The sequence below is a fragment of the Macaca fascicularis genome, chromosome 4 (genome assembly GCF_037993035.2).
Source record: "Macaca fascicularis isolate 582-1 chromosome 4, T2T-MFA8v1.1".
In the NCBI taxonomy this organism is placed as follows: domain Eukaryota; kingdom Metazoa; phylum Chordata; class Mammalia; order Primates; family Cercopithecidae; genus Macaca; species Macaca fascicularis.
In genome coordinates, this window is record NC_088378.1 from 62,703,552 (window position 1) to 62,725,772 (window position 22,221).

Consider the following 22,221-nt stretch of genomic DNA (forward strand, 5'->3'; position numbering starts at 1 on the left):
TCTTCATGGAAGTTCTCTTAAGAGGTAGAGAGGAAAACAGCCTGACTGAGCCGGGCGTGGTGGCTCATGCCTGTAATCCTAGCACTTTGGGAGGCTAAGGCCGGCAGATCACTTGAGGTCAGGAGTTCGAGACCAGCCTGGCCAACATGGTGAAACCTGATCTCCACTAAAAATACAAAAATTAGCCAGGCACGGTGGCAGGTACCTGTAATCCCAGCTACATGGGAGGCTGAGGCAGGAGAATCACTTGAACCTGGAAGGTGGAGGTTGCAGTGAGCTGAGATTGTGCCACTGCACTCAAACCTGGGCGAAAGATTGAGACTCCATCTCAAAAAAAAAAAAAAAAAAAAAATCCTGACTGAATTCAGTCACAGTAGTAATACATGAGTGGTTGCTAGTTCCTTTAACCACACCAGAGGCATTTTAAAGGGAAGACGTTTCCTAACTCCAGTGATTTTCATGGGCTGAATTCCAGGCAGTTCAGCAAACTCAACAATTCGGTGGTGTGAGAAAGGGCATTTTGGAGTAGGGTATTTCAGCTCTGCCTAGGAAGATACCTCAGAAAATTCCCCTCGTGCAATTTCACTTCACACATGCTTCTCCTGTTCTTCCATTTCTAATCCATAAAATCCCAAAATGCTTGGGAGGGTTTATTTTGATTTTTTTTTTTAAACAATAGTGCCCTGCTGGTAACAGCCACAGTCACTTGCTAATCTGAAGATACCTCGCACTTTCTCTTTCACTAGCTTCGTGTATGACGCGAAACAGAAATATTTCAATTACAGGTGACTAAGAGTAAGAAAAATATACAACTATATTTAAAATACTTAAATTAACAAGATAGTACTTTTCCATTCTAACAAAATATCATACATTCAGTTTAAACAAGAGTTAATATCCAGACACACGTTTTCAAAATACCTGATGCTAGTTGAAAATTAGTGACCATGAGGCTTTCCAAGATATTTCTAATTAGCAAACTGCGTACAATTTTGAAGAACTGTACACACTGTGCTGGAAGACAGACACTGAACAGGTCAAAATGCAAACTGATGTATCTTTCATCAACCTAAATCTTGTTGCTTCACTTTTCTAAATGATACTTTGGCTGTCAGCGAATCTTATCGCTTCTTTTCCTTAAAGACAATAATATATAACAACACCCCACACAAATAACCATAAACTTCTTTGTGTGAAATAAGCCCTATCAAAATGTGTTCATGTGTTTCTGTACCAACTGATCTATACTGAGACTGTCATGAAAAAGGTATCAAACAAGTGTAACAGGCCTATACTTAAACTTCTGCCTCAAAGGAGAAATCGGATACTTGCCACGTTATTGCAAAGTCAAAGCTGCTACACTTACAAATATGGTACATAGTTTAGAAAAATCAAATCAAGGCTGGGCACGGTGGCTCAAGCCTGTAATCCCAGCACTTTGGGAGGCCGAGACGGGCGGATCACAAGGTCAGGAGATCGAGACCATCCTGGCGAACATGGTGAAACCCCGTCTCTACTAAAAAAATACAAAAAACTAGCCGGGCGAGGTGGCGGGCGCCTGTAGTCCCAGCTACTCGGGAGACTGAGGCAGGAGAATGGCGTAAACCTGGGAGGCGGAGCTTGCAGTGAGCTGAGATCCGGCCACTGCACCCCAGCCTGGGCAACAGAGTGAGACTCCGTCTCAAAAAAAAAGAAAAATCAAATCAAAAATGTTTTCTCACTGGCTTTTTCAGATAAAGAAGTTGGACCACAAACCAACATATCTGTGTGAAAATAGCCACCAATTTTAGTCCCCCCAGCCCCTCAAAGAGGAACAATGTCACCAGTCCCTCACAATGATCATAGTATCTCTGGCCAGGGCTGCGATTTCTAGTGTGTGTCTCCACATTTTGTCTCTGGGGAAGCAAGACAAACAGGCTCTACCCGTTTTCCTCCTTTTGTCTCCACAAGCCAGCACCTAAGATCCTCTGAATTTGTTCCCATCCAATTCTGCAAACTTCCAAGAAGGGCAGTAGGTAACTTTTCAAAAAAAAAAAAAAAAAAAGAAATGACATAAGGTCACTACATAATACTGAGGCTGAAACGGGAAGAGGCTGTCCACTGTAAAAGCAAGGCACTTGGGGAGGAGCCAGGCAGGTGGCCTGAGCAGGGTCCCTCTCAGTGAGTCAACAGTTTCAGGCGCGTAAACCAGCTGACCAGGAGGGACGGTTCTGTGGACGAGGACTTCGTAGCTGAGGAGCCCGATTTCTTTTTGGTCCCTTCCTCCTGGAACGGAATCGTGGCGCTGCTGTGGAGATCTGAGTTGACGTAGCACCTGCTTCCTCGGATGTAGTCCGCACCCCGGACCAGATGCCGCTCGGTCATGGGTCTGGAGAACCGGTATGGGTGAGAGGAGCTCTCTTCGATGATCGGGGGAATCCGCTCGTTACTGAAATACCGACAAAGGGCGTCCTCCCCTGTTGACGGACAAAGTCCATTAAAATCACAATCCCGGTGGGGCGCGGTGGCTCACGCCTCTAATCTCAGCACTTTGGGAGGTCGAGGCAGGTAGATCACAAGGTCAAGAGATCAAGACCATCCTGGCCAACATGGTGAACCCTCATCTCTACTAAAAATACAAGAATTAGCCGGTGTGGTGGCGGGCGCCTGCAGTCCCAGCTATTCAAAGAATCATTTGAACCCAGGAGGCAGAGGTTGCAGTGAGCCGAGATCGCGCCACTGCACTGCAGCCTGGCAACAGAGCGAGACTGGCTCTCAAAATAAAGAAAAAAAAGTCACAATCCCCCGCACAGTGCTCTTTAGAGGGCCCTCAGCCTGCCCAGACTTCTGCCACCACCCTGAATGTGGACACCGTACCCTGCTCTCCTCCCTGGATTGGCCACAAGGTCCCACATGTGGCTGAGCCCACCAATGGGTGCTCTGGAAGCAGAAATGGGAAAGGTCCCTCCCACTTCAGGCTGCTTTAGCACCTGAGAGGTAACACACGGGGCTCCTTTAATGGGTGGGGATCAGAGACTGTAGTGCCCTGCGATGGCTGAACAAGAACTGCTCATGCACTGTTTAATGCAGGGCATTCAGGGACATTCCTGAACAAGGAAAAGAGTAGTCCTGCCCTAACTGCCAGCAGACCCCCTGGGATGGGGATGGAATGTTAAGAAACTTAATACAAAGTTAAAATACAGGACACTTTGGTAACAGGTAGCATCCTTGTGAAGCAGAAATTCTACACCCCAAAATATCAAAGATCTACGGGCATGGATGCTCACTGAAACATTTATTTTTATGCTTATTTTTATTTTTTGAAACAAGGTCTCACACTGTCATTCAGGCTGGAGTGCAGTGGTGCCATCTCAGCTAGTTGCAGCCTCCATCTCCCAGGCTCAAGAGATCCTCCCACCTCAGCCTCCCAAGTAGCTGGGACTACAGGTGCACACAACCACACCCAGCTGGTCTCGAAAATCCTGAGCTTAAATGATCCGCCCGCCTCAGCATCCTAAAGTGTTGGGATTATAGGCATGAGCCACCACACCTAGCCTGAAACATTTAGAATTTGAAAAAAACAAACAAAAATAACCTAAATTTCTAACAGTGGCACGTTGAATAAATAGGCGCTAGAGCCATAAGATGTCTTACTAATACGGCTATATTCTTTTAAAATATGTCTAGATAATATTCATTTTTACATAGTATTATTGAATATTTACTTCTCCATTTTTTTTTTTTTTTTTTTTGAGACGGAGTCTTACTCTGTTGCCCAGTCTTGAATGCAATGGTGCGGTCTGGGCTCACTGCAACCTCCACCTCCCAGGTTCCAGTGATTCTCCTGCCTCAGCCTCCCAAACAGCTGAGATTACAGGCACCCACCACCACACCTGGCTAATTTTTGTATTTTTAGTACGATGGGGTTTCACCATGTTGGCCAGGTTGGTCTCGAATTGCTGACCTCATGATCCACCTGCCTCGGCCTCCCAAAGTGCTGGGATTACAGGTGTGAATCACTGTGCCCGGCCAACTTCTCCCATTTTGCACTTTTTTCTAAGTATATAAATGTGAATACAGGAACAACTGGAAATCACACGAAAACATTCACAGTGATTATTTCTTAGGTTGGAGAAACAGATTCCAGCTGAGTTTTATTTTCTCATGCCTTCCACGTTTTTCAATGTACTTGCTTTGCTTTTGTAATGAAAGGGGAACAGTCACATCTAAAACGTGCCCATTTTCAAAAAGCCACATGTTGTGTAAGTCTATTTATATGAAATGTCCAGAACAGGCAAATCCACAAAGTAGATGAATGCCTGTCAGGGGCTGAAGGAGGATGGAATTGGGAGTGACTGCTAAAAGGCACAAGGTTTCTTTTTGGGGCGACAAAAATGTTCTGGAATAGTGGCAAGTGGTGCACAAGTCTGTGAATATACTAAAACCCACCTGATTGTATATTTTAAAAGGCTGAACCTTATGCAATGAGTTATATCCCAATAAAGCTGTTATTTTTAAAGTGGCTGTGTATAGATAGATACCTTTATTCCAAAACAATCATGCAAGAAAAATATGGGAGGAGGTGTGGAGGGAACAAGTATTTTTCCACTTCCCAATTTCACACCCTCTAACCCCGACACTTCATCTCTCCATGTATAAAATAAATTAAAGGCTCAACCCGGGCTCAGAAGAACGGTAAGGAAGATGTTAACGTGTCTAAATCTAAACAAAGGACAGCCCTGCCACCTGCTGACTGCTCCACAGATACTCACACGTTAACTAAGGGGATCTTGAATGGTACCCAGGCATCTCTCCCTTTTTCACTTTAGCATAATACAGGCGATCTGCGTACTTAGGTGACAAACTTTACCAAGTCCCTAGAAAGGGTCAGGGGTCAATCAATCCCTTTGGAAGGTTAGGCCTCCAGAATTTTTTCTTCTTCCCTTTACTATCTAAAGCCTATTGTACTTAACTTTTCAACTGCCCTTTGTTTCAACAACTGCAAAAACAATGTTATAGTGTTCTGCCAATGATGATGATCAAATGCAATCTGGCAATCAAATGAGAATGTTTTAAAACATTTCACTCAAGACTAGTATAATAACCAGTGACTTTGATTACAGGGTGAATTAAACACAAATTTCTTTTCAAGTAGTAATTACCTTCTAACACAAGAAGGACTTGGAAGAAAACAAATCCATGTTTGTTAATCAGAAATCAGAGAGACTCAAAAAATAAAAGTAACAAAATTTAGAATAAGATTGTTTAATGAAAGCTGGGCATGGCGGCACAGGTCTATAACACCAGCTATCTCAGGAAGCTGAAGTGGGAGGATCACTTGAACCCAGGAGTTCAAGGCCAGCTTGGGCAACATAGTAAGAACCCATCTCAATTTTTAAAAATAAATTTTAAAAAAGATTGTTTAATGAATAATTTATTTCTATTTATTAAAAAATTAGACCACTGGCTGGGTATGGTAGCATATGCCTGTAATTCCAGCACTTTGGGAGGCTGAGGCAGGAAGACCACTTATGGTTAGGAGTTTGAGACCAGCCTGGACAACATATTGAGACCCTGTCTCTACCAAAAAAAAGAAAAAATAGCCAGAAGTGGCAGCGTGGACCTGTAGCCCCTGCTACTCGGGAGGCTGAGGCAGGAGGATTGCTTGAGTCCAGGAGCTCAAGGCTACAGTGAGGTGTGATCATACCACTGCACTCCAGCCTGTGCAACAGAGCAAGACCCTGTCTCTAAAATAAATGGAAAAATAAAAATTAGACCATTAAAGTCTACAGCCTTTTTACAGCACTCAATGCTAATTAGGATATTTACAATCACTAACTAGGATGACATAATTTTGCTATTCTAGAAATAAGTAGGATCTTAAAGATCTTCTGCAGCCCTGATTTTATAGACGAGAAAATGAGGCTCAGAGAGGCCAAATATTCAGTCTACTTATTATAACACATTTACAAATAGAAGTGAAACCAGGGCCTGGGTCTGTTCACTCCCCATTTGCTGCTCCTTGGTTCGCTTGGCTTAAACGTACCTTTCCTGCCATGACCTCGAGGTCTGGCAAAAGGGTCCACAATCCCCATCCAGTTCCCATCAGCAGGCATGGACAAAGGCCGTGGCTTGCCTTCAGAGGGACGAGAGAGAAGGTGACAAGTTTGACAAGTTCTGGAACTTTAGTGAATCCTTGCCTTTATTTATAACGTAGACCCCACAATATCGCACCCACTTAGACAGAAGCAATAACAAATTTTAAAATAAGAAAAGTATTTTAAAGCACTGTATTTCCATAGCAGGCAATTAAGATAGAGGCACATTAAACTTGAGCCTGTGAGTCTACAGAGCAAAGCAACTCCAAAGCTAAAACCCAGGCACTGAAAGTTGAAACTGTAACATGATCTCACCCAGTTGGGCTTTGATGCCAGGCAGAGTAATGACTCAACAAGGATCCGCTTGAGAGAGATGAATAAAGGTCTCATACTTAGAATTTCATTGAGGTTTATGTTTTCCTCAGATTACTCTTAAAGTCTGCCAAATTCATCCAACAGTTCCAACTAAGGCAGGGGGCGGGGAGGAGAAGTCAAGGCCGACGGCAGAACAAAACAAACACTCGAAACTTACCATAAGATGGTGTTTTCTCTCTCATTTTTGTGGGCAGAATGTTGGTTTCCACCGAATACCCAGGCAACTGATCCGAGTCGGCAATGGTAAATCTTCGTCTCCGGCTTTCCTGGTCCAAGAAGGAATTCGGGGACTCTGAACCCTTAGAACCAGGCAGTGGTTGTTTGCACTTACTGGACCCTCCATACACAAAACTGCCATTCTCATCCCTGGAAGATAATATGCGCAATACTTAAGTTGTTTACAAAGATGTTCTCATACTGAAGAATTCCAGCAGTCCTGCTACCTCCGCACACAGAAGGTAACTTAAATTCTCCTTTTCCACTGGAGAAGCGTTCCTTTTGTCAACCCCAGTTGCCACTCAAATACATACAGATCCTATTACACAAGAGCCAAATACCATGATGTGATGAAATATAAGAATAAATGCAGGCCAGACATGGCAGCTCCTGCCTATAATCCCAGCACTTAGGGAGGCCAAGGCAGGTGGATCACCTGAAGTCAGGAGTTCAAGACCAGCCTGACAAACAAGGTGAAACCCCCATCTCTACTAAAAATACAAAAATTAGCGGGGCATGGTGGCGGGCACCTGTAGTCCCAGCTACTCGGGAGGCTGAGACAGGAGAATTGCTTGAACCCAGGAGGCGGAGGTTATGGGCAATGGAGCGCCAACCTGGGCAATGGAGTGAAACTCCACCTCAAAAAAAAAGAAAAAAAAAAAGAGTAAATGCAGGGTTTTAAAAATATATATGTATCTAAACAAATATACCTTTGAGAAGACAGCTCTAGTTTTGCTGTGCTTCTGTGTGTAGCTGAATATCCTATTTACTACAGCAATCACATGTTAAGGTGTGCTCTAGCAAACCATGTTGCTCACGCCAAGAGCTGTATCTTTGCCAAAATCCAGCAAAAAAGACTCTTGATATATAATGAAGTTATTATATTTGAAAACCATGTCAAAAGATACCAAGGAACCTTTTCTTTTTTTTTTTTTTTTTTGAGACGGAGTCTTGCTCTGCCGCCCAGGCTGGAGTGCAGTGGCATGATCTCGGCTCACTGCAAGCTCCGCCTTCCGGGTTCACACCATTCTCCTGCCTCAGCCTCCCGAGTAGCTGGGACTACAGGCGCCCGCCACCACGCCCGGCTAATTTTTTTGTATTTTTTGGTGGAGATGGGGTTTCACCGTGTTAGCCAGGATGGTCTCAATCTCCTGACCTCATGATCTGCCTGCCTCGGCCTCCTAAAGTGCTGGGATTACAGGCGTGAGCCACTGCGCCCGGCCAAAGGAACCCTTATATTAACCAATGGAGAGTGATTCTTCTCTGAACCAAATACTACAAAACCAGCAAAAGTTGGATCACCGATTCCATCCTAATTCTATCTACCTGTCAGTTTAAAGTGTAGGATTAATTTGAGTCCAAGTTACCAGCTGATTAGACTTTTTTGCACTTGGTAAATTCCATTAGGCAAATCAGGACAAAAACTGCTAGACAAAATACAGAATCAGCTGAGTCCCAAAGCCATCTACTAATCAGCCATGCCTGTGTGTGGTATTCCCAGGTGGGATGGCACCCACCTACCCCTCCCACCCACAAATATATCTCTTTCCATACCTTTAAACCTGGCATATAACTCCCCATTCACAAAGTTTCCATGACTCATGACTGGTTTCTCGGTAATCCATTCACGTTTTTCATTCCTCGGAAAATCCTTCATGAGTGGTGTGTTTGTGCACTCTCAAAAGCGTCCTCCCAAGCAGTTTAATCCAGTTCTCTTTCTAGCCCCAGGTTCCTTTATCTCTCACTATGTACACACCACTCCTTTTCTTGCTCCCGCAACCCAGACAAGAACATTCTGGATCAAGGGAGGGCATCCTCCTCCAGTTTCTGATGAAACAATCCACACATTAGTCATCGTGGAATGCTGTGCTCTCTATATGCAGAGGCAAATACTACCTGTAACTTTAAACACACTTAAGATCTCGTGAACCAGAATGCCCTGATCACCTGAGGTACATTCGTACATGCTGTAATAAGTTCTGAGTAAACCAAGACTCAAGGAAACAAAAAACATCTCTGCACCCAAAACAGAAGAAATACAATGAAACAAATACCTCAGTTTCAAATGAAAACCAGTAAACAACAAATTCTGATATACAGTAAAATGTCACTGTAATAAAATCCAGCCCGAACTTTGTTTTATGAAATATTATAGCCTAATCATATATTTCTCAATATATGCTTGAATTGCTGAATAAGACCCTGGTAGTTCTGTAGGGTCAAGGACTGAGTCTGTTTTGTGTCAGATGGTAACCCAGACCCAATACTCAGGAAAGATATGCTGAATAAATGAGCCAGACTTTCTAGTTTTATCAACATATATAAATATGTGAGTTGATTAAAATAAGCCTAGATCACACCTAAATCATCCTGTACACTCTATATACCACCCTCATTATACCATATAGTATTTAAGTTAGCCATGAAGAAAGCAACTATCTTTTAAGAATTTATATCGAGACCATCCTGGCTAACACGGTGAAACCCCGTCTCTACTAAAAAATACAAAAAATTAGCCGGGCGCGGTGGTGGGCGCCTGTAGTCCCAGCTACTTGGGAGGCTGAGGCAGGAGAATGGCGTGAACCCGGGAGGCGGAGCTTGCAGTGAGCTGAGATCTGGCCACTGTACTCCAGCCTGGGCGACAGAGTGAGACTCTGTCTCAAAAAAAAAATAAAAATAAATTAAAATAAAAAGAATTTATGGTACACACACACACACACACACACACACACACACACACAAATATGAAATGTTCATACCTACAGTCACATGGGTTTGCGTTTTCTTGTTTTTGAGAGTAGGTCTCACTGTGTTGTCCAGGCTGGAGTGCAGTGGCGTGATCAAGGTGTACTGCAGCCTCAACCTCCTGGGCTCAAGTGATCCTACCACCTCAGCCTCCTAAGTAGCTAAGACCACAGGTGCACACAACCACACCCAGCTAATTTTTAAAATTTTTTGTAGAGATGGGGCCTTACTATATTCCCCAGGCTGGTCTTGAACTTCTGGGCTCAAGCAATCCTCCTGAACCGGCCTTCCAAAGTGTGGAAATATCGGTGTGAGCCACCACACCTGGCCACATAGGTTTTTTTTCAAGTTCTATGAAGAACACATCTCTCTCAGCAAAATCAAGCCGCACCTCTCATTAATCTCACAGAAATACTTATTATCTACCCCCTCAAGATGAATTTACCATGGAGTTAATGAAACTTAACCTGCAAGGCCTCCAACAGACCCTTCCAAGGTCCCAGGAGAGCACATTTACATTCATTTTTCAAAAGTAAGGTATTGCTATATCCTTTTCTTTGTTTCTTTTTTGAGACAGGGTCTCGCTCTGTCACCCAGGCTGGAGTGCAATGGCACAAACTCTGCTCACTGCAACCTCCACCTCCTGGGCTCAAACGATTTTTCTGCCTCAGCCTCCTGAGCTAGGACTACAGGCATCTGCCACCACACTCGGTTAATTTTTGTATTTTTTTGTAGAGATGAGGTTTCACCATGTTGCCCAGCCTGGTCTTGAACTCCTGAGCTCAAGTGATCTGTCCGCCTCAGCCACCCAAAGTGCTAGGATTACAGGTGTGAGCCACCACACCTGGCCAATATTGCCATATTCTTTTCTCAAAAGGGCCCTCCCCACCAAACTGTATAGCTTCAAGCCCCACAGAACCTAGATCTGTCCCTACACTCCTATAAAGTAAGGCTGATCATACTTTTAATGGTAGTTCAAGATTCAGCCCTGTCATACTGTGGCTCAGCAACTTCCTCTCTCAAGATCCTCTTTTCACACCACCATTTACAAACACCACCAACAGGAGACGAGCATACCATGACAATGGATAGCAACATACCGGGGAGAGTAGGGAACAGCTGGTGGAGGAGGAATATAAAGATCCAGGATGGCTGACTTCTCCTTCTTCAGCGAGGTATCCATAGTGCTTTCAGGGGACTGGGTTGTCGTAGGTGGAGGTGAGGTCTGAAACATGAGTAACACAGCAATGCAAAGAGTGGAGATCAATTCAGAGATGATTCTTGGTGTTCATTTCCCCTTCCCCAAACCAACACCAACCCCGTGTCTGAACAGGGACTGAGGTCATTCATGTGTTTACAGATATTTGCAATATTTAACTTACATTCTTCTTTGAAACCCTTAGAATTAGCTGAGGGATTTGAAAGACGATGCATAGTGGCAAGAAGCAGAGGCTTAGGAGCCAGGTGCCAGGGTTATGATTCTAGCTCTGAGGAAATCACTTAAACATCTGTGGCCTCCCTTTCCTCCTCTGTAAAGGAGTGATACTGATAATATCTCTTGCATAGAGCTGCAGTGAGAATTAGATGAGTTCGTTCATGAAAATTACTAGCAAGGTCAGGTATGGTGGTTCACGCCTGTTATCCCAGCACTTTGGGAGGCCAAGGTGGATGGATTGCTTGAGCTCAGGACTTCGAGACCAGCCTGGGCAACGTGGCAACCCATCCCTAAAAAAAATATTAAAATTAGCCAGGTGTGGTGACACATGCCTGTAGTTCCAGCTACTTGGGAGGATGAAATGGGAGGGCTGCTTGAGCCCAGGAGGGAGAAGCTGCAGCGAGCCAAGAGTGCACCACTGCACTCCAGCCTGGGTAACAGAGCAAGACTCTGTCTCAAAAAAAAAAAAAAAGAAAGAAAGAAAGAAAGGAAAGAAAAGAAAAAGAAATCAAATCAGTAGCAGCGCTACTATTGACTAGAAGTATTGCTTGGAACTCTGGATGTGACCCTGGCTAGACTTACTAGCTGTTTTTTTTGTTTGTTTTGTATTTTTTTTCAAATGGAGCCTCACTCTGTCTCCCAGGCTGGAGCGCAGTGGCGCGACCTCAGCTCACTGCAACCTGTGCCTCCTGGGTTCAAGTGATTCTCCTACCTCAGCCTCCCAAGTAGCTGGGATTACAGGTGTGCACCACCACACCCAGCTAATTTTTGTATTTTTAGTAGAGACAGGGTTTTGCCATGTTGGCCAGGTTGGTCTCAAACTTCTGACCACAGGTGATCCGCCCACCTCGGCCTCGCAAAGTGCTGGGATTACAGGTGTGAGCCACCACGCTTGGCCCTTATTAGCTGTTTATTGTTGAGCAAGTCACACAATATCTCTGTGCCCCATCTATAAAATGAGAATAAATAGGGACAAGAATAGTACCAACATCGGGTGCCTGTGAGAATTAAGATCACACATGTAAACAACTTAGGACACTGCTTTCCCATAGTAAATACACAACCTTATACCGTTTGTTTTAGTACTATATATACATATATGCATTCATATATGTATATAATCTTAATTTCAAATCCACACGGCTGAATTTGAACTATGATACTGGTCTCAAAGGGCATGGTTTTTAATGTTTCACATGAGACCTTCAATCTTACCTTTCTACAGTCTAACAATGACAACAATGATTTTTCTGGTTGGTAAAGAACAGCAAGGAAATCTTGGAGTCAAGGCAGGGAAATATTTGGTGATGGCCAGTGAGACTGTGCTAAGCCCTGGGCAGACATAAAAAGCTACCCTGGCATGTGGGCGCACACCTGTAAAAATCCCAGCACTTTGGGAGGCGGAGGCAGGTGGATCACTTGAGCTCGAGAGTTCAAGATCAGCCTGGAGAAAATAATGAAGCCCTGTTTCTACTAAAAAAAAAAAAAAAAAAAAAAGCTACCCTTCAACACTGGTTGTGATGGAAGAGCTCCCTGAAGTGAAACTGTGACCTGATTCTAAGGATTGAAAGGACTGACTGGCCAGTGTGACGGAGCTAGACATGGCCACCAGGAGGTTCACAGAGGACAGCTCATTTTCAGGAGAGATAGCAAGTCACAGGGGCAAGGACTGAGCTTTCAGTCTTCCAGAGTAGAACCCCATATTTTAAACGTTGGTCATTAATGCATAATCTATCAATTCTATTCAATTTATAATTGAAATCTCAACATGTCAATCTTGGATCATATCTGAAAACATGAGGCCAGGATCCAGATTCTACAAATCTTAGAAGCAAAAGTAAACTAGAACATTTCCACAAAATTGATACTCACTGAAAATACATATATGGATCATTACTTCTATATCAGTAACTCTCATTTACCAGGTGTGTGGCATCAAAACAGAATGGTGAATGCCTTTTCTATGACAGGTCAACAGAAATGATGTTGAAAAACTTAAGAGCTCTCTTCTGGGAAGGGTGGGTGTCCAGGCACAAAGAATAATGAAGAATGGAACACAGAGAAACCCCCAGGGCTGGGGGCTAACTCTACAGAGTATTTGTCTACCAGAGCTTATATTCTGAAAATACCCTGGGCACAAGAACACTTGGTAGCTAAGCTATAAAATGGTGTCTGCATTTTGATGGTCATTATCTCCCTGGGTCACAGGGAAAATTAGGTGTCTCTATCTCTTACCACCACCTCTTCCCCAAACTGCACAGTTAGTGGGACTTGGCAGGAAAGTAGGCAAAACCAGAGAACATTGCAGAGTGTCCCTTCTTAAGTGAACTTCCAGGGACCAACACTAGCCTGTACTTAAAAATTATTTTCACTCATGTTCTGAACAGATCCATGTGAATTTTCCTCTATTGCCTCAAACTCAATTATGCTCAAAATACCCAACATCTCTTCCTTCCAAATGGCCTCTTTTTTGATTTTCCAATTTTTGTCACCACCCAGGTTCCCTGTCACATTGGACACTTGCTTCTCCCTGGCCTTTCTCACCCTTACCCCAAAACTTTTTCTAATAGTCAACACTATTAAAGAGCGGAGCATGGCTTAGAAAGATTACATACCTTGACTAAGGGTCCCACAACAGCTAGTAAGTGGCAGAGCTGGGACCTGAACTCAAGTGGTTCAACTCAGAGGCCACATTTATAACCACCAGGCTGTGCTGCTTCCTGAGCCCTTCTGATGTGCTTCCCAGTGGCCTCTGGCATTCTTAGTCTTTCACTAAATCACCCGTCACCAGCCTTGCCCAGGACCACATCGTATCTACCCTTATACAGTAGCCTCCCTTCTGGTGGTTCTTATGTTTAGATGTTGTTATGTGCTGAAACTGTGTTCCCTAAAATTCCTGTGTTCAAATTCTCACCCCCAGTACCCAGAAAGTGACAGTATTTGGAGATAGGGTCTTTAAAGAGGTGGTTAAGTTAAAATGGAGGTCATCAGGGTGGGCTCAATCTGACATGAATGCTGTCCCATAAGATTAAGACACAGACACATTGTAATCCCAGCACTTTGGGAGGCCGAGACGGGTGGATCACGAGGTCAGGAGATCGAGACCATCCTGGCTAACACAGTGAAACCCCGTCTCCACTAAAAAACACAAAAAACTAGCCGGGCGAGGTGGTGGGCGCCTGTAGTCCCAGCTACTCGGGAGGCTGAGGCAGGAGAATGGCGTGAACCTGGGAGGCGGAGCTTGCAGTGAGCTGAGATCTGGCCACTGCACTCCAGCCTGGGCGACAGAGCAAGACTCTGTCTCAAAAAAAAAAAAAAAAAAAAAAAAAAAGACACAGACACATATGGAGGGAAGACCACATGAGGACAGAGGAAGAAGACCACCATTTGCATGCCAAGGAGAGGGTCCTCAGAATGAAGCCAACTCCACTGACACCTTGACTTTGACCTTCTACCACCTTGTACGGCAGCCCTAGCAGAGTAATAGAGGTATTAATGTCAAAGCAGCTGTCAACCTGTCACCTGTGGGAGAAAGCCCATGCTCCTCAGCCTGACACTCCATACCTGCCATGATAGTCTCAGGCAACCAGTCCAACTTTATCTCCCAGCCCCGGCTCCAGAGTCTGAGCCACTCATTCCTTCTGGTAGAAGCTCTGGAGCCCACCCAGAGTCTCACTGCCACCGCTACCACCCCCCGCTGCTGGGAGTGCCAGCCGCTAAGGCTCACGGCTTAGCGTGAGCCTTCTTGGAAGAATGGCCCTCAGCTGACAGAGCTGCCTCGCCCGAGAAGGGCCACCAGAGCCCGGAGCTGTGTGGCTCCACCAGGATGCTTCATCCTGCATAGTAGGTCAAGGCTACGCTGCCCCTGAGAGGCATCCTTGCTGCTTCTCCGTCATCATTCTGCCTTCCTCTCTCCCTTACCAGTTTTATTTGGAGCACATACCCTCAAAAATTGCTCTCACAAGGTTGTGCATCTCAGACTCTGCTCTAGGAAACCTTATCTAAGACACTGCCCTTCTCCGATGGTGGTCTATCTATGTTTTGTGGGTGAGTGTGTTTAAACAAAAGCATTCATCTCCTCTGTGATACACGCTCCCATTTGCCAATGCAAATCCCACCTACCCTCCCAGGCTCCCACCTCCCAGTCCATACCTCTCTCTCCTTCAGAACCCAACATTTATCTCATGCAACTATGAGCAGGCAGAGCAAGCATTTGGCAGGAATCCATCAATTACCTATGTGGAATTAGCACCTCTGTAATGTTAAGTATCATATTCTGAGAAATCCAAAAAAGTCTAAGCACGTTTAAATTTTACACTGACCAATGCAAACAGAAGCAGCTGGGATATAATCAATAGGCTCGGTTATGGGCAATGATTTTTTGGCTCTGACCGCAAAAGCACAGGCGACAAAAGCAAAAACAGACAAGTGGGATTACATCAAATTAAAAAGCTTCTACATAGCAAAGGAAATAACTGACAAGACAAAGCGTCAATCTAGAAAGTATCTGCAAACCATACATCAGATAAGGGGTTAATATCCAAACTATATAAGGAACTCAAAGAACTCAATAGCAAAAAAAAAAAAACCCACAAAGAACCTGATTTAAAAATGGGTAAAGGACCTGAAATGACATCACTCTCTTGCCTTTTTTTTTTTTTTTTTTGGAGACAGGGTCTCTACTCTGTCACTCAGGGCGGATGTAGTGGTAAAATCAAGGCTCACAGCAGCCTCCCAGTCTCAAGCAATCCTCCCACCTCAGCCTCCCAAGTAGCTGGGATTACAGGTATGTGCCACCATACCCAACTAGTTGGTTTTAAAAAAAATTGTTGTAGAGACAGGATCTTGCTTTGTTGCCCAGGTTGGTCTTGAACTCCTGGGCTCAAACGATCCTGCTGCCTTGGCCTCTCAAAGCGCTATGATTACAGACGTGAGCCCCAGCAGCCAGCCCCGACTAGACATTTCTCAAGAGGAGATATACAAATGGCCGACAGAGATATGAAAAAATGTTCAACGTCACTAGTCATCAGGGAAATGCAAATCAAAGCCACAGTGAGATGACTGCGGGCACCTGTTGGAATGGCTACTATCAAAAAACAAAAGGTAAGGGTGATAAGGACGTGGAGATGTAGAAATCCTAGCACATGGCCAGTGGGAATGTAAATTAGCAGAGCCATTATGGAAAACATTATGGAGGTTCCCTGAAAAATGAAAAAGCAGCCTCACTAGTGGATACACATCTAAAGGAAATGAAATCAGTATGCTGAGGAGATATCTGCACCCTCATGTTCACTGCAGCATTTTTCAAAATAGCCCAGGCATGGAGTCAACCCAAGAGTCCATCAACAGATGAATGGATAAGGAAAACATGGTGTATATACATAAGGGAATGCTACTCACCCTTAAAAAAGAAGGAAATCCTGGCCAGGCGCGGTTGGCTCACGCCTGTAATCCTAGCACTTTGGGAGGCCAAGGCGGGCGGAACACCTGAGGTCAGGAGTTTGAGGCCAGCCTGGCCAACATGGTGAAACTCCGTCTCTGCTAAAAATATAAAATTTAGCCGGGCATGGTGGCGGGCACTTGTAATTCCAGCTACTCAGAAGGAGGCTAAGACAGGAGAATCGCCTGAACCCAGGAGGCAGAGGTTGCAGTGAGTGAGCCAAGATCGCGGCACTGCACTCCAGTCTAGGCAACAAGAGCGAAACTCCATCTCAAAACAAAACAAAAAAAAGAAGAAAAGAAGGAAATCCTATCACGTGTGACAACAGGGAAGAACGTGGAGGACACTGTGTTAAGTGAAATAAGCCAGGTACATATAGACAAATACCACATGATCTCACTTATATGTGGAATCTAAGAAAAAAAATCTAACTCTTAGAAGCAGAGAGTAGACTGGTGGCTGCCAGAGGTTGGAAGGAGTGGGATTGGGGAATCCTGGTCAAAGGGTACAAAGTTTCAGTTAGCCAAGAAGAATAAGTTCAAGAGATCTATTGTATAGCATGGTGACTATAGCTAATAAAAATGCATTGCATGCTAGAAAATTGCTAAGTTGCTATAACACGTGTAGATTTTGAGTGTTCTTGCCACAAATAAATGTAAATGGTAAGCATGTGAGGTAATAAATGTATTAATGACCTTGATTTAGCCATTCCAAAATGTAAACATATTTGGAAACACTGTGTTGCACAATATAAATATACACAATTTGTATCTGTCAATTAAAAAGTGAATTGTAAAATATGTTCGGTTATTATTTATAAACTGTAATTATGGTCCCCTCTTGCCCTACCTTTATTTCTGCGAGTTTTTGTTTGTTGGTTGGTTTTTGTTTTTGTTTTCAGACAGGGTCTCACTCTGTCACCCAGGCTGAAGTGCAGTGGCGTGATCTCGGCTCACTGCCACCTCTGCCTCCTGGGTTCAAGCAATTCTCCTGCCTCAACCTCCCGAGTAGCTGGGATTATAGGCACATGCCACCACACTCAACTACTTTTTGTATTTTTAGTACAGACGGGGTTTTGCCATGTTGGCCAGGCTGGTCTCGAACTCCTAACCTCAAGTGATCCACCCACCTCAGCTTCCCAAGATGCTGGGATTACAGGCGTGAGCCACCACACTCGGCCTCTGAGTTATTTATTTTTAACCTCTCCTCTGTGACACCATAATCTTTCCATAATCTCTCCAGTACCTTGCCTCAGAAAGTTTCAAAACTGATGGTTTAAGACTATTGTTCTTCCATGGGAAGACATACAATAACATCAAATAGTTACAAACAAACCATAATCTCAATCTTATAAAAGGGCACTATAAGGTTATTGCTTTTCATTCTCAGTTTATGAAACAAACACTAAGGACCAATGGCACAACAAGGAGTGTGACCAGTGAGTGTGATCCACCCAGGTGTCAGCAATAAGGGGGTATATTGTTTGAAAAGAATTTAAATAAAACTCAGTCAGTTTGTCTTCTATTATCAGCACAGACTGGCAATACTACATAATGCCTAAATAACGGTGTGATACGGCTCCCCATGGGGTGGGCTGCACTCACCGCCCCCAACCCTGCCTTGGTAAAGCGCTGCTGAAGACTCAACCCCACGTGGTCTCTCCAGCATTAGTGTTCAAACTGTATACAGTTATGTAGGTATGTGTTTGAAACGAGAGAGGAGAGGGACTAAAAGGAGCTTTTGGCAGTGATGGAAATGTCTGTATCCACCTATCTGATATGGGAGTTACTAGCCGTATGTGAATATTCTGCACCTGAAATGTAGCCAGCGATCCTGCAGAGATTAACTTTTAATGTCATATCATTCTTTTTTTTTTTTTTTTCTCTTTTCTTTTTGAGAACGGACTCTTGTTCTGTCACCCAGGATGGAGTGCAGTGGCGCGATCTCGGCTCACTGCAAGCTCCGCCTCCCAGGTTCACGCCATTCTCCTGCCTCAGCCTCCTGAGCAGCTGGGACTACAGGTGCCCGCCACCATACCCGGCTAATTTTTTGTATTTTTAGTAGAGACGGGGTTTCACCATGTTAACCAGGATGGTCTCGATCTCCTGACCTCATGTTCTGCCTATTTCAGCCTCCCAAAGTGCTGGGATTACAGGCATGAGCCACCGCGCCTGGCCTTATTCTTTAAATAGTCATATATGGTTACTGGCTACTATACTGTTCCATGTAGATCTAGAATTTATATTTTCACATAGGCAGGATTATAGGATAATTACATACAAACTCCCGAAACCAATCAATCACCTTCAAATTTCTATCTCTTTTTGTTTGGAGACTAATGAGATACTCAACATTGTTCAGGTGCTGATGCTAGACGGAGGCTTACAGTCAATCCCAGATACCTGTACAAGAGGTGGTTTCCAACGTAGGTTTTTCAAGGGAGCAGGAGTAAAGTTGAAAGACCCAGTGGGGCGCTTCTTAAGCAGTAACACAACTCCTGTGGGATTCTCTCTCAATTTCTTCACCAGATTTTTCAGCTGCCATCCCACCTTCAAATAAAGAAAATGGAGAGGGAGGACTTGAAACTTGCTCATGAATAATGAAAAACTGAACCTATGAATTTATCTCGAGGCAATCTGAGTTGTGAGCAAATACATAGAAACAAAATAGGCAGGCACAAGTATGTTCATGTTAGCACAACCTAAAATAATGAAAAATGGGATGTAAGCAGAAAATTTTAAAACTTTAAACAGAACGGTTTTAGATTTAATTAAAAGTTCTAAAGAGGAAAATTGAGTCTCAATAAACAAACTCACCACAGTTTGCTGATTAACTTGAATGACTTCATCACCAGCATGAATCTTCTGAGATCTGTCTGCAGGAGACTGTACAGAAACAAAATAACCTGCCTTAATTTTTTTAAACCTTCTATTTCTTTCTGTTTTTATTTATTCTTTCTTCTGTAGACAATTAGCAACTGAAATAACATTTTCTCAGGAAAAATAAACAATGCACTTTATTTCCCCGAGACTACACAGTCTATAGGACCTTCCCCATGAATCCTGTGTTATCCATTTTATTAGTGTCTGTTATAACTGATAATTTGTCTGTTAGAATAGCCAGGTTCATCTAATCTATCGGGAAGAGACTGGACATACTGTCTTTTGTTTTGTTTTGCTTTTAAGACAAAGTCTCACTCTGTCACCCAGGCTGGAAGGCAATGGTGGATCTCAGCTCACTGCAACTTCTGCTTCTCGGGTTCAAGCAGATCTCCCAACCTCAGCCTCTCAAGTAGCTGGGATTACAGGCACCTGCCACCACGCCCAGCTAATTTTTTAGTAGAGATGACGTTTCACCATGTTGGCCAGGCTGGTCTCAGACTCCCAACCTCAGGTGATCTGCCTGCCTCAGCCTCCCAAAGTGCTGGGATTACAGGCGTGAGCCACTGCGCCCAACCTGGACATATTGTCAAAATGATTGGCTGATAGAAGCTATTGGCTCACTAAAAAATTCTTACACATATCCTTATCAAAATTAATCCCATAAAAGCTGACCAACTGTTCAACACGGAAAATCATCCTTGTAACTCTGTCATCTCGTTTCCTTATTAAAACTAAATGTCGTTCTTATTCTACTTTTCCGTATTATTGCAATGCTGCTAAAATAGAAAGTTGGTGGGAATAGAAATTGCTTTAAAGAAAATGAATTTAGTTTTCTTTTCATTTTCAGATTACATTCAAAAATGAGTTTTCAGTGTCAAAACAAAACCCGAACTTTTTTTCCTTCAAATAATGCCTGGTTATTAATTTACCATTGCTGCAACAAAAATATATATAAAGGGATATAATCCATTTGTCAAATATTTTGCTCACGGTGTTCTTGTTCATATAAGCCATCTAGAACTCCTATGTTGAAGGTATCTCACATATGACTAAGAGAAGAAGAAAGGACAAACCTTGGATTTCAAATTCTAATCAAACCTTATCTAGAACAGAGTATTTAATTTTCTAACTTACATCACTGGCTGAATCTTCAAACAATTTCCAACTATCCAAAAAATAGCACTTTTGAACACGGGGAGAGGGATAGCAAGACCCAAGACACACTGGCTGAAGTTTCTCTAAATTGTTGTGACAGGCTCAACGGGAAATTAACAAGCAGCCCTAAACTGTAGAAATATTCCCTTTGATTTTATCTAGGTCCATACAAGGCCCTGGTAACTGTGACAGTTATTTGTGAAAACATTTAAACTCCTATAGTACCCCGCAGTGCTCACCTGAGAGACCAGCCCATGTTCATCTCAAGTTTCTGGTTTTTTGTTTTGTTTTGTTTTGTTTGAGACTAACTCATGCTCAGTCGCCCAGGCTGGAGTACAGTGGTGCAACCTCAGCCCACAGTAACCTCTGCCTCTGAGGCTTAGCCATTCTCCTGCCTCAACCTCCTGAGTAGTTGGGATTATAGGCACCTGCCACCACACCCAGCTAATTTTTGTATTTTTAGTAGAGACAGGGTTTCACCACACTGGCCAAGCTGATCTTGAACTACTGACTTCAGGTGATCCGCCCGCCTCGGCCTCCCAAAGTGCTGAGATTACAGGCGTGAGCCACTGTGCCTGGCCCATCTCACGTTTCTCACATCACTTAAAAAATGAATTTATCTATGCTCCTTTTAGTTCCGTGTGTTAGATGCTGAACCCACAGTTACAGGCCTACTTTAGTAATTCTGATCTTAATCGGTCGAGTCCAGTTAATCTTCCTGGGCAAGGGATTCATTTAAGATAAGCTTAACTTTACAAAAGTTAGCCCAAAGGCCAGGAAGTCCCTGTCTCTACATGTGCAATCTTAGAAAACATGCTCTGATGTCCTGAATTGACTTCCCTTCCTAAGGACCCTTTTGCATTCATTTCTCAAATGTCCAATCAAGTGATTAAGAGTTGTGTTTGGCAGAACACTGGTAAAGAGAGAGTTCGGTACCAAAATTCTGCCCAGGGCAGTAGCTCTTGCCTATCTTCACCATGAGGAGGACAACTGAAAAATGATGCTTGTGTTGGTTTGCTGCAGAAGGGTCATGACCTAGAGAATAATGCACCCATTCTTCAGAGGCTAATCTAACTCCCATTTGATCTGAGGAGTGGAGGACAGAAGTATGGATGAGGTTGTGTCAAGACTCTTGTCAAGGTCTAAAATAACATCAAAAAAAGAATTAAGATAGAGAAACATCAGACACGGTTGGGTCTGACTTTGGAATGATCCTGGCCTCTCGGGTAACTTACCTCAAAGAAAGGGACTGAAGGCCTTGCTTGCTTGCTTCAGCCTCAAGCAAGCATTGCTTCAGCCTCAAGTCCAAGATTGAAGAATATGAACATAATTCACTTGTGAAAACAATGGGTGATTTTCATCCACTGCTACCTACCATACTAGGCTTCTATTAAAACATTCTGACAGTGAAGTCATAGCAACCTTAAGTGACAGCCAAAAGCTGACCTGGAGCCGGCACTTTCTACTGCCATTTAAGTATATAATACCCAACATTAAGAATAAAATATCCAGGGGCCAGGTGCGGGGGCTCACGACTGTAACCCCAGCACTTTGGGAGGCCGAGGCGGGAGGTCAGGAGATCAAGACCACCCTGGCTAACACGGTGAAACCCCATCCCTACTAAAAAATACAGAAAATTAGTGGGGCGTGGTGGTGGGCGCCTGTAGTCCCAGCTACTTGGGAGGCTGAGGCAGGAGAATGGCGTGAACCCAGGAGGCGGAGCTTGCAGTGAGCCAAGATAGTGCCACTGCACTCCAGCCTGGGGGACAGAGCGAGACTCCGTCTCAAAAAAAAAAAAAAAAAAAGAATAAAATATCCAGATTGAGTCGGGGAGAAGTGGGCTCTCACCTAACTTCCCACGCTTGTCTAGAAGACTTAGACTTACTTAGCCTAGTG

At 43.8% G+C, this 22,221-nt stretch overlaps 1 protein-coding gene across 4 annotated transcripts in view; it reads right to left on the reverse strand.

Moving 5' to 3' along the window:
• Positions 1–790: 790 nt before the first annotated feature.
• Positions 791–22,221, reverse strand: part of CNKSR3 (CNKSR family member 3) — a 112,419-nt gene continuing 90,988 nt past the window's right edge. For all 4 annotated transcript variants that reach the window (XM_005552189.4, XM_005552188.4, XM_045391344.2 and 1 more), the window contains 6 exons: positions 19,105–19,173; positions 18,691–18,837; positions 10,514–10,638; positions 6,610–6,818; positions 6,026–6,115; positions 791–2,456 (listed from right to left, as the gene is read on the reverse strand). In XM_005552189.4, the coding sequence (XP_005552246.3) occupies positions 2,158–2,456; positions 6,026–6,115; positions 6,610–6,818; positions 10,514–10,638; positions 18,691–18,837; positions 19,105–19,173 (939 nt within the window). In that variant the 3' untranslated portion in view covers positions 791–2,157. The remainder of the gene's footprint in view (positions 2,457–6,025; positions 6,116–6,609; positions 6,819–10,513; positions 10,639–18,690; positions 18,838–19,104; positions 19,174–22,221) is intronic.